This window comes from Pan paniscus, chromosome 12, assembly GCF_029289425.2.
Source record: "Pan paniscus chromosome 12, NHGRI_mPanPan1-v2.0_pri, whole genome shotgun sequence".
Lineage (NCBI taxonomy): Eukaryota > Metazoa > Chordata > Mammalia > Primates > Hominidae > Pan > Pan paniscus.
Genome location: NC_073261.2, coordinates 22,339,905 through 22,352,421, shown reverse-complemented (window position 1 = coordinate 22,352,421; position 12,517 = coordinate 22,339,905). Strand labels below are relative to the sequence as shown.

General features: G+C 47.3%; 1 protein-coding gene across 8 annotated transcripts in view; it reads right to left on the bottom strand.

Annotated features, from left to right (window-relative positions):
- FHL2 (four and a half LIM domains 2) overlaps positions 1–12,517 on the bottom strand; it is a 38,561-nt gene that overhangs the window by 4,841 nt on the left and 21,203 nt on the right. For 6 of the 8 annotated variants that reach the window (XM_003811679.5, XM_034953617.3, XM_034953615.3 and 3 more), the window contains 2 exons: positions 7,834–8,008; positions 1,848–2,017 (listed from right to left, as the gene is read on the bottom strand). In XM_003811679.5, coding sequence (XP_003811727.2) covers positions 1,848–2,017; positions 7,834–8,008 — 345 coding nt within the window. Of the gene's footprint in view, positions 1–25; positions 142–1,847; positions 2,018–7,833; positions 8,009–12,517 lie in introns of all 8 variants that reach the window. The other 2 variants (XM_063594558.1, XM_063594557.1) reach the window with 1 other exon arrangement.

The window sequence follows — 12,517 nt, the reverse complement described above, 5'->3', positions numbered from 1 at the left end:
AGGTGGGTTTGGTGGTGGCACCTGCCTGTAATCCCAGCTGCTCAGGAGGCTGAGGCAGGAGAATCGCTTGAACCCGGAAAGCAGAGGTTGCAGTGAGTTGAGATCATGCCACTGTACTACAGCCCAGGTGGCAGAGTGAAACTGTCTCAAAAAAAGAAAAAAACAGAAGCATAAAAGGAGAGGAAATAAAGAGAAATAAAATTTAAAATAACAGTAAAGAACAAATGGGGCCAGGCGTGGTGGCTCACGCCTGTAATCCCAGCACTTTGGGAGGTGGAGGCAGGTCGATCACCTGAGGTCAGGAGTTCCGAGATCAGCCTGGCCAACATGTTGAAACCCCGTCTGTACTAAAAATACAAAAAAAACGGCTGGGCATGGTGACGCACGCCTGTAATCTCAGCTACTTGGGAGGCTGAGGCAGGAGAAATTGCTCGAACCCAAGAGGCGGAGGTTGCAGTGAGCCAAGATCGAGCCACTGCACTCCAGCCTGGGCGACAATGTGAGATTCTGTCTCAAAAAAAGAAAAAAAAAATGGAAATGAGAGAAAGACTGAATGGAAATTGGTAAGAATACTCAGCACTTAGAAAAGGTGTGGGCAAGGTGGGGATATTCTTGCCCAGGCCAGCCAGGTACAGGTAGCAGCATCGGGGATGTTTCTCCATGGCCCAGACACAAGGGTAGAGGCCCCAAGGGCAAAACAGCAGAAGCTGGGTGAGCAGAGTCAATAAGAGGAGGAGAGCAAACAGAACCTGTGATGAGTTCCACAGCTGGCACTGCCCAGGGCGAGTGAGCAGTCAGAGGGTGCCACTCAACAGGCTGATGCAAATCCTAACAGGACAGAGACGCTGGAAGCTACAGCATAATAAGAGTTGCGTGTGTCTAAGAGTCAGAGGGCACAGCAGAAAACTAAGCTACACCCTGAAGGGTGCAGGTCGGGGGGCAACTGGGCAGAGAGATGGCTTCCTACAGATATGCAGTTCCCTTTCTTTCTTTAACCCTAACAGAGCCATGACTGGAATAGCACATTATCGAGTAGATAAGTTTATTTATTTACTTTTTTTAATTTTTTGAGATGGAGTCTCGCTCAGTCGCCCAGGCTGGAGTGCAGTGGTGGGATCTTGGCTCACTGCAACCTCCACCTCCCGGGTTCAAGTGATTCTCCTGCCTCAGTCTCCTGAGTAGCTGGGACTACAGGCGTGTGCCAACACACCCAGCTAAGTTGTGTATTTTTAGTAGAGATGGAGTTTCATCATGTTGCCCAGGCTGGTCTTGAACTCCTGACCTAAGGTAATCCACCAGCCTAGGCCTCCCACAGTGCTGGGATTACAGGCATGAGCCTCCATGCCCGGCCAGAGTAGATACATTTAATAAATGATCTGTCCCATATCCATGGGGGCAGACTTTTCTCCTTTACTTTTCTTCTCACATCCGTCTCTCTCTCCTCCCTTCCTCTCCCCCCTCTTCCTTCCATCTTTCTCTCCCTCTCAAGTTTGCAGTTGTTTTCTTGTTTTATTCATGGAGAGAAGCTGAACAAGACAGCTTTGGGATGGTGGCTCCCCTTCCCTCTGACCTCAGGTTATCAACATAAGAACATATTTAGAAATGGTCTAGAAGAAGGCTGGGTTAAACGATTTGATCACAGAGCTCAACAATATTGATGTCTTTGAAAGAAGGATGGACACCCAGACCCAACGGATAAATGCTCAGAATGTAAGGCAGGACAGGTACAGCTCCCACGCCACTTAAGTATCACAGGTATCCTTGGTTTTGGAACGAGAACTGACAGACATGGACCATGGAGGCAAACCGGCCAGAACGTGCAAGGGCCAAGGGGGCATCTGAGATACCTTTTTGCACTGAACGCACTGCATGGCATGTTGTTTCTCATAGCAGGGCACACAGAAATTCTGATTGTCTTTGGGGATGAAACTCTTGGTTCCAATTGGCTGCTGGCAGCGGTGGCAGATGAAGCAGGTCTCATGCCAGCTGCTGCCCTTGTACTCCATCTTGCGGGTACCTGTCATCAGGGTCAAGAGGAACACAGCAGAGTTATGGTTAGAGGGGTGTGGAGTCCCAGCAATCCGCCTTCAGAGCTTGCTGCCCTCTAGTTTTATGACCAGAGCAAGCCACTTCAGCTCTTGAAGGCTGGCCTCTAAATGGAGGTAATTCCTATTTTGTGCAGGGCGTGGACTTTGTCTTTTGGTTCACTACTGTACACCCAGCTCCTAGAACAACACGTGTACATTTTAGGTACTTAACATTTATTTATTGAATATCGTGGTTAGGAATGTTAAATCTAAAAAAAGTTAAGTCTCTCTCAGCAATGCAAAGTATAAAGAGAAGTGTGGCATAGCTCCGATGAATTCCCATGGAGCATGACTTTTGGAGTCTAGGGACTGTATTCACCTACTGCACACCTGATAATGAACACCCCATCTGGTTCACATCAGGATGGAAATGGCTGGAGTGTGAATGAACCTGGAACCTCGAACCTGATTCAGTGAGCAGCCTCTACAACACTCAGTTTACATACTGCCTGTTGAACCAAGTGGTGATGTATCTAGGTAGTTTTATGCACTGTACTAAGTGCTATAATTAAAACCTACATGTAGTTTTTTTTTGTTTTCGAGACAGGGTCTCACTCTGTCACCCAGGCTGGAGTGCAGTGGTGCGATCCTGGCTCACTGCAGCCTTGAACGTCTGGGCTCCAGGGAAATTCCTGCCTCAACCTGAGTAGCTGGAACTACAGGTCCACACCACCATGCCTGGCTGAAATCTTCATGTGTTACTTGTACATCCCATTTAGTAATTGCCTAAACCTGCACCATCCATTGTCTTTTGAATAACTATTAGCATTTGATACATTTCTACCATTTCTCCAAGTGAACTGAGGAGCTCTAGAGAACTGAAACACTTATGGGTCACCCCTGCCACCACCAAGCTGGACTCACTGCAAATGCTCGGTGTTTGTTGACTGACATTTTTTCATTTTTGTTTGCCAGAAAGAAATGTATCTATTTATAGTAACAGATGATTCCAGATAGGCATGTAAACAAGTACCCTTCATATAAAGCAAATGTAAAGAACAATCTGGGGAAATAAGTATCAGGGACAAAGAAAGAGGAAAGTGTTGTAAGTGCCCGGACTAGCTGAGGGGCCTGGCCACTGTGTAAGACCAAATCCAGACTGCTGCCTGCTTTTCAAATGAAGTTTTATTGGAACACAGCCACGCCCATTAATTTACTTCCATTGTTTACATCCACTTTCAAACTAGACGGCCGAGTAGTGTGCAGCTGTGTGCAGTTGTGCAGTTGTTGTGTAGTTGTAATAGTTGAGTAGTTGTGACAGAGACTGTATGGTCCACAAAGCCCCAAATATTTATCTGGTTTTTGAAGGAAAAATGTTGCCAATCCCTGGGGACTGTGGCATGAGGGTCACATACATGTGACTTCAACTGGGGGTCAGGGAATGATGGGGAATCAAGCCAACAGGGGGACTGCCCCGCTCCAGACCAGGTGGAAGCAGCTGCAGTAACACAGGTGGCTTATAGGAGTCTATAGACTAGTCCATAGCTCTCAGCCCCAAAATCTTATGGTCCCAAGGACAAAGCTAGGGGTTGTATTTTAGCTGGCTAGAAAGTTGGTCATGAAATGTCTGTCCTCCAGTAATTAGGAATGTGCTGAGAATTATCAAGATTGTTATTTAGGATCATTTTCTCAGCTTCCTGTACTTCCAAGACCGGACATTTGAGATTATATAAAATAAGCAGGGTGTGTGTTGGGGGGCAATGTGTGAGAGGGAATTTGGGATGGTGACACGCAGCGATCTTATAATTCAAAACTAAGCTGTACAGTCTATGGAATTCAATTGTGGGGTGATGAATCCTAAAACAAACATTACATGAAGCAATTGAAATTCAAGTAAAAATAGTGGAAGGACTTTGAATTCACAAAGATTTTCTTCAACCTCCATGCATACTTTTGTCACTTGCTCTTTGGATCTCTGACCTTCATTCTGATCAAGCAGCCCAGAAGCCAAAGGATTTTGCCAATGAATATGGGGCAATTATGACTCTCATGGCATTCTTGTCGAGTTCTGAAATAAGTCTGATCAGATCAACACCAGTTCGAGGGCAACTCTACGTGCAGGGAATGCACAGGGCACCTGGAGCCTCAGGGACATGGTGCGTGCACCTCAGGCATGGCGACAGCAGTGGCCGCAAGTCTGCATGGTCATATGCAGCAATACCGGCAGGTGGCAGGAGCGTTCCTTCTCCTAACTGAATCGCACACTCTGAACCAAGTCTCCCGCAGGCGGAAGCGCAGTCTTGAAGAAGGGATGTCTTAATCTGATTCAAATAGTCAAATGAGGCTGGCTGCGGTGCCTCAGCCTTGTAATCCCAGCACTTTGGGAGGCTAAGGCGGGAGATCTCTTGAGCCCAGGAGTTGGCGACCAGCCTGGGCAACATAGGGAGTCCCTGTCTCTACCCCCCCAAAAAAAATTAGCCGGGTGTGGTGGTGTGTGCCTGAGGTCCTAGACACGTAGGAGGCTGAGGTGGGAGGATCATTTGAGCCCGAGAGGTCAAGGCTGCAGTGAGCAGTGATCGTACCACTACTCTCCCGCCTGAGTGAAAGAGTGAGATCCTGGCTCAAAAAAAAAAAGTCAAATGAGGAGCCAGAAATTTGGTTGCAGGGTTGGAGACAGAATCGCTACTTGAGTCTACTCAGAGGCTGTGGTGCATCTGTAAGCAACGTCTGCTAATAGGGGCGCGAGAGCTGGTAAACCCCAGCACTGGGGTTACTGATGGTATTCCAGTTTCCTGATTGGTTATCAGGAAACTGACTTGTGTGGGGGGGTGTGGAGCTGGTGGGTGAGTTTTGCACTTGTCCTCTAAATGTAAATTCACCGTAAAAGCTGTGCACTGACGCTGTAACCCATATTCATCTTGAATGAGTTCTAACACTTTTAAAAATCAAACCCAGGCAAGCAAGTGCTTTGATTCAGTGTTTTGTCGGTGCTGGTTTGTTTTGCATACACCAGGATTCTTCTAGACGCCCTGCCTTTGGTGCCCAGTCCGTTTCTTCTGGCAGAGGCACCTGTAAAATGGGGATGAAGCCATCCAACCCAGGGAACACTGAAGATTCAATGGGATTCTGTAAAGCAGCAGTGTCTGACCCCTGTGTGTGTGCTCAGGGGCTGGAAGCTGTAGCTGTGTTGTTATTATTACTACACAGCATTTCTTACCACAGAGCCTGAATTCTTGCTTCCCTCATTCCTTAGTAGAAGAGGCTGCCGGCCAGTTAATTCTCAGATACTCAGTATGGGTTACCTCTCACTGAACTTTAGGTTTTTACTTCTTATCTGATCATGTTTTTCTTTTCTTTCCCTCCCCAGTAAACACCATGAGAAAGGGAAGGTGTGATGGTTAATTTTATGTGTCAGCGTGGCTGGGCTCTGGTACCCAGTTGTTTGGTCAAAAAACAGGTTTACTTGTTGCCGTGAAGGCATTTTTTAGATGTGACTAACATCTAAGTCAGTAAGCTTCGAGTGCAGCACGTTACCCACGTATCAGGGCCGGGCTTCATCTAATCGGTAGTGGGCCTTAGGGGCAAAGACTAAGGTTTCCCTAAGGGCAACTAATTCTTCTCAAGACTGCAATAGACACACCCTGCCTGAGTTTCCAGCCTGCTGCCCTACGGAATTCAAATGCTCCCATTTGGAACCGCAGTATCATCTCTTCCCTGAGCCTCCAGCCTGCTGCCCTGTTCTATAGATTCCAGACTTACCGCCTCCACAGTCTCATGAGCCAATCCCTTGAAATATATCTTTCTCTCTCTCTCTCTCTCTCTCTCCATATGTATGTATCTATGTGTATACATTTCTTTGATTGATTCTGTTTCTCTGGAGAACCTGACTAACACAGAAAGTCAAGACAGGTGAAAAATTCAAAATCCGGGAAATATGCATACTTTTTATGTCATGGTTGGTGCTAACAGTTAAAGTCTTTAAACAGCCCCTAGAGTCCCCAGTGGAAGCTTCCTTGGGCCCTTGTTCAGGAAACTAGTAAGGGTTTAATTTGTTTTTCAATTAATGTTGTGGTTCTTATTGTTACTGAGTGTTGTGTCTCTGCAGTGACTCCCTGTGGGGCAGGACACAGGTCAGCCTGGCTTTCTACGGGCTTCAGTTCTCATTTGCACTGTCGCACAGCACTGGGGCCCGAGTTTCCAGCCTCTGCAGGATCCACATGATCTTGGAAGAGGCCTTCCTGCCTGGAGCTGCCCCATCTAAAGTCACCATGCAGCCCTTCCAGCTGTTTTCCCATACAGCTGCCAACAGGGCTGGGACTGTGTCAGCCTGGGCATTTTTCTTCCCTGTCATAGTGTGTCACAGTTGTTTTAAAGTTATATTAACCAGAGAAATGTAGTAGCAGTAAGAAACCATCTTACCAAAGGTCAAATTACCTCCTTGCCTTTTTAAAAAATGATTATTCCTTATCCTACATAACTTTCTTTTTTTTTGAGACGGAGTCTCACTCTGTCACCCAGGCTGGAGTGCAGTGGCGTGATCTCAGCTCACTGCAAGCTCCACCTCCCGGGTTCAGGCCATTCTCCTGCCTCAGCCTCCCGAGTAGCTGGGACTACAGACGCCCGCCACTATGCCCGGCTAATTTTTTGTATTTTTAGTAGAGATGGGGTTTTACCATGTTAGCCTGGCTGGTCTCAAACTCCTGACCTCGTGATCCGCCCTCCTTAGCCTTGCAAAGTGCTGGGATTACAGGGGTGAGCCACCACACCTGGCATCCTACATATCTTTCTAAACTATTTCCTATATGTCAGTCTCTTCAGTATTTCTTTATTATCAAAAACAAAGCAAACCAACATGATGAAACCCCATCTCTACTAAAAATACAAAAATTAGCCAGGTGTGGTGGTGCACGCCTGTAGTCTCAGCTACTCAGGAGGCTAAGGCAGAAGAATCTCTTGAACCTGGGAGGCAGAGGTTGCAGTGAGTCAAGATTGCACCACTGAACCGTGTTGGCCAGGCCGATTTCAAACTCCTGACCTCAAGTGATCCACCCACCTCAGCCTCCCAAAGTACTGGAATTACAGGCATGAGCCACCGCACCCAGCTTCTTTCTGTATTTTGAAATTCCATATATTTTTGTCCACTTTGCTTTTTAAAATAAAAGATTCTGCTCTCCTACATAAAAAACAAAACAAAACAAATAACTCCCCCCACATACACGCACAAAAAAACCATGAGGGACACAGTCCCATCAACACACAAGGCACCTTTATTGCCATCCTCGGCACCTGGCCCAGTTGCAGCTGTGCCCTTTTTGACTGTCCGTCTAGAACACCAACTCTACAAGGGCAGAGGACCAGGTGCACCTCGGCTCACACCCTACGAATGCTCAGCTCGAGCCCAGTGCCTGGCACGCAAGGGCACCATGCACGCTTGGTGAAATAACTGAATGAGTACAAATTCAGCAGGTAGAAGGGAAGAAAAGAGAAACTATCTATGGTGGTGGGAAAGTGGGGGCTGATGCAGGAGATGTATTTTTAAGGGGGATACCCACCATTTACTTACTCTAACAATTTGACTGCATAACACTGCCCCACGTGCACAGCAAAAAGATCCCGTTACTGCCCATGATAGAACCTGTATGTCCCTGCTTCGTAAGTACTCTAAATACTCCTCTGTAGTTCAAGGTCAAACTGGAAAGTCAACACGAGCATCTGGAACCAAGTCAATGTGAACAGGGGGTCAGAGGAACGTGCACAAGGCTTGTAGCTAGACTGGCTCACGCATGAGAAAGGAGTGTCTCCTGACCTGGCATGATGGTCTTCTTGCATTCCTGGCACTTGGATGAGTACTCGTTGGAATAGCAGTCTGTACAGAGCAGCTGGTCCTCCTTGGCAGCAAAGGGCTTGTCCACCAGTGAGTTTCTGCACTGCGAGCAGTGGAAACAGGCTTCATGCCAGTGTCGGTCCTTGTAAGACAAGTCCTGTGGGGCCAGACCACACAAGACAGTCAGAGGTGGGACAGGAGGGCTTGGACCCACAGCATAGGGGCCCCTTGCGAATCTGCAGGGCAAACAAGGAAAGAAGTTGGGCCGAGGCACCCTGGCGCACCCACATTCATGCCCCAGGACCACCTAACTGCTGAAATCAATTAAGACTAGGCTGCTTTTCTCTTGCTGCATTTTAGAGCAACAGGTTAGACAGATGTGCATGTATGCACATGTCTGTGTGTGAGAGATGCTTCTAAAAAACAAAGGGATTTCCCTTATGTATTGCCTGCAAGAAAGAGAAACAGAAAACATGAACACCTATCAATTCGTCTCACACCACATCCGGCGACAGAGAAACAGACTGCAGGACGTCCTTGGCTGAGGGAGCCCTGCCCAACTCAGATCACTCTGGTCACCGGCATGGCAGAGAGGCTCTGGGTGTCGGGATGTTCACAGGAGGCCCAAGGACTGTTTGGTGGGAGACGGTCAGGAGAGGCTGTGTGTGTGGGTGCTACCTCTGTGGGTGGCCGTGAGCTGGGGGAGGAAGGGAATTTCAGGCAGAGAAAGAGCACAGACACAGAAGATCTGGGGACGGGGGGCATGTCAGATTGGAGGGACCACAGGCCGGGGCGAGGGGGGAGGGCCCCCCGGCCTGGCTGGACTGGAACATATGGCTGCCTTTTTGCCTTTTATGTCTGTGTAGAGATTCCGTTGATCCTGAAGGCAGTGGACAGCTGCTTTTCACCAGGAGAGTGAAGTGCTCAGACTGGGGGACGGGTAAGGATGTGGGAGTGGAGGGGGGTGAGGGTGGGAGAAGTGAGACAAAAACTGAGCACACATGGGAGAGGCCCTGAGAAGACAGACGTGTGCTTTTGAGTAAAAGATGAGGGAGAGAAAGGAGCCCCACAGAAAACTCGACTCCACACTTGGCTTCATCTTGCCTGAGGAATAAGAGAACCCTCCACATTTGCCTTTTAAAAATGACATACGGCCTTTTTAAAGTGCCAATACAAAATTAAAATAACAATCTCTTTATGCCCAGCTTTATCTTAGAAAGGATATGTTTCTATTGCTGTCTTTGTGTTCCCAGCTCTGACCCCAAATCATCATCCATTTATACATGAGGCAGAAACAGAATATTAGGCTCTGCACGGTTTCCTGGGCAGGCTTCCAGTTGGTAGGTACCCTGAACAGGGCGCAGGAGGGCTGTTCACGCGATAGCCCTGAAGAAGAGCCTGCCCACGATGTCTCTGTTACTGAAACCAAAGTCGAAGCTGGAGTTATGCTGAATGTAGGATGTGAAGACATGGATCTTGGCCTTGATTAGAAAGTCCTAAAACACCAGCTAACTCGGAACCAAAACTAGAACAAACAGTTCTCTTTTGCTGAAGTATCTGTGTGTGTGTGTGCACATGCGCATGCACGTGCACATGTGCGTGTATGTGTGTTTTCCTGGAACCTGGAACCAAACTAAAGTTATTTGATTTAGTGATCTCTTTGCGCATTTTGTTTTAGTTCAAGGAATTTTAAAAATGTGAACGCTGAGACACTTTGAAGACAGTCATGACTATGGCCTTTGTGAGGGGTGACCTCTTGTGCTATCCCTGTTGGAAGTTTGCTTCCTGGAACATCTGGGAATAGGATTATTGCTGACGCAAGACGATAAAGAATGAAGGAGAGGTCGGGCACAGTGGCTCACGCCTGTAATCCCAGCTCTTTAAGAGGCAGAGGCGGGCAGATCGCCTGAGGTCAGGAGTTCAAGACAAGCCTGGCCAACATGGCGAAACCCTATCTCCACTAAAAATACAAACATTAGCTGGGCGTGGTGGTGCATGCCTTTAGTCCCGGCTACTTGGGAAGCTGAGGCAGGAGAATCGCTTGAACCTGGGAGGTGGAGGTTGCACAGCCTGGGTGACAGAAGGAGACTCCGTCTCAAAACAAAAGGAATGAAGGTGAGAGGAACATAGAGTGCTCTCAAAGCTGGACTAAACACCCTTGTTTCTGCGGAATTCGTTCTCACCTGAGCCCAGCACCTCTGGGTATTGTGGGTCCCCTGGGGTAGGCACTGCCTCTCAGGGGGACTCGGGGGCAGGTTGCTGAAATGTCCAAGCCCTCCTCATCCTTGAGAACCCAAACTGGGTATGCACTGGGAGTTGGGGGCAGAGGGCTAACCCGTCTTTTGTATTTTTAGCTTAAAGTATTTTCAGAAATCTGAGGGGAACATCACCTGTGCTTTATTGGTTATTTTGACAAGTGAAATAGAGGACAAACTGCTTTGATTTGAGTTGATGTCTACACATGCGAACTCATGAGAAACAGCAAAGCCCACAATCTACATGGACATCACCATCGTTCAGGAACAGGCATGGTCTCCATTCTTTCCATGCACATGCCCCGGCTTCAAAAAGACATCTGAAACACTAGTGATGACCATCATTACCCCATCTGTGAGCTCCAGGCACGGTACAGCCCTGCAAGGTAAATGTTATTACTGAAGGTCAGAGAAGTTCCGTAACTTGCCCAGTCACATACCTGGCACGGAGCTGAGCCAAGCTTCGAGCTCAAGTCCTCCTGATGTGAAAGTTATTTCCACTGAACCAGCCCAGGCAAAATCCTGGTCGGGTCTGTGTTACTCTTTGCTTTCAAAACAGATAGCCTTGAGGAGATGTGTGTGTGTGTCCATTAAAAAAAATCCAGAAACGACCAAACTCTGGCAACTTTCTAGAACGTATTTTGTACCTAAATGAATGTGGCTCAGTATTGCCTTTGTTTAGACTTTGAATAAAATTGAACAAATCATTAGAAGCCCTATCCACCCAAAACAGTAATCAGCCTAATTTAAGAAGAGATGGAGATTTTATTCATGTTATCACTGTTAGAATGCTGATTGTGGAAGAAATGCATTAAGAATAAATTTTGTGTGGAAAACACCATGGCCGATATTAAAAGTAGAATTACCATATGATTCAGCAATTCTACTTTTGGATATATACCCAAAAGAATTAAAAGTAAGGTCTCGAAGATATATTTGTACATCCACATTCATTGAAGAATTATTCACCATAGCCAAAAGGTGGGAGCAAGCCAGATGTCTATCAATAGGTGAAGGGGTAAACAAAATGTGGTCTGTGCATACAATGGAATTTTATTCAGCCTTAGAAAGGAAAGGAATTCTGACTCATGCTACAGCATGGATGAATCTTGAGGACATGACGCTAAGTGAAATGACAAATCGGTCACAAAAGGACAAATACTGCATGATCTCACACATGTGAGATACTTAGGGAAGTCACATTCATGGAGACAGAAAGTAGAAGAGTGGTTGCCAGGGGCTGGGATGAGAGGGGAATGGGAGTGAGAATGTGTTCTGTAACCCATTGGGTTCTGTAACCCATTCATGCCTGAGGTTGCAATTTTTTGAATTTCTGCAATCAGCCCTTGGCGATGATCTTGAGCAGTAAGATATACATAAGTCCCACATGCTTAGCATTCCACTAATGGAATACTAGGCGTAAATGGGCTTGATGGGGGTAGTATTTCAGATTTGCAAGAAGCAAAAGCTCTGGGGATTGGTTGCACAGCCATCTGAATGCACTTACTACAGAACAGTACACTTAACAGTGGTTAAGAAGGTAAGTGTGATGTTCTGTGTATTTTACCATAATTAAAAGAATAAAAAAGTAAGTTTTGGCCAGGCGAGGTGGCTCACGCCTGTAACCCCAGCACTTTGGGAGGCCGAGGTGGGCGGATCACCTGAGGTCATGAGTTCGAGACCAGCCTGGCCAACATGGTTAAACCCCATCTCTACTAAAAATACAAAAATTAGCCAGGCGTGGTGGTGCATGCCTGTAATCCCAGCTACTCAGGAAGCTGAGGCAGGAGAATCTTGAACCCGGGAGGTGGAGGGTGGAGGTTGCAGTGAGCCAAGATCGCACCATTGCACTCCAGCCTGGGCAACAAGAGTGAAACTGTCTCCAAAAGAAAAAAAAGTAAGTTTTGATTGTTATGTAGTAGGTAAAAAACACCTTTTCAGAAGTTATCTCTGTCCCCCTGTGCCGGCGAGCCACCTCATAGAGGACTGCTCGTTTGGGGAAAAGCTGCAGAATGTTTTCCATGACCCAAGAGTCACTGTCAGGCTGGGACAAGAGACCTGAAGGAGCAGGCGCCAGGGAGAGGGGAGGAGATCCTTGGCCTCTCTCTGGGAAGATAGTTATTTTTTACATGGTGGCTGCCCTGCCCAGGGAGGAGGCATTACACACACAGGGGTGGCAAGTTATCAGTGACAAGAGAGGGAAGAGAAATACGATTTCTAGAAAATTTGCCTTTTGGGACTGACCTTCAAGAAAAACTGAGAGAGAAATCTCCAAGGTCAACAGGAAAGCAAAGCCACTAGATGTCACCACAGCCAGTGGTCTGGTCATTAAGTCCCCAGATGGAGGAAAGAGCACATCAGCATGCCTGCACAGACATGGAAAAGCTGGCTAAGACATGCGCATGGGTCCA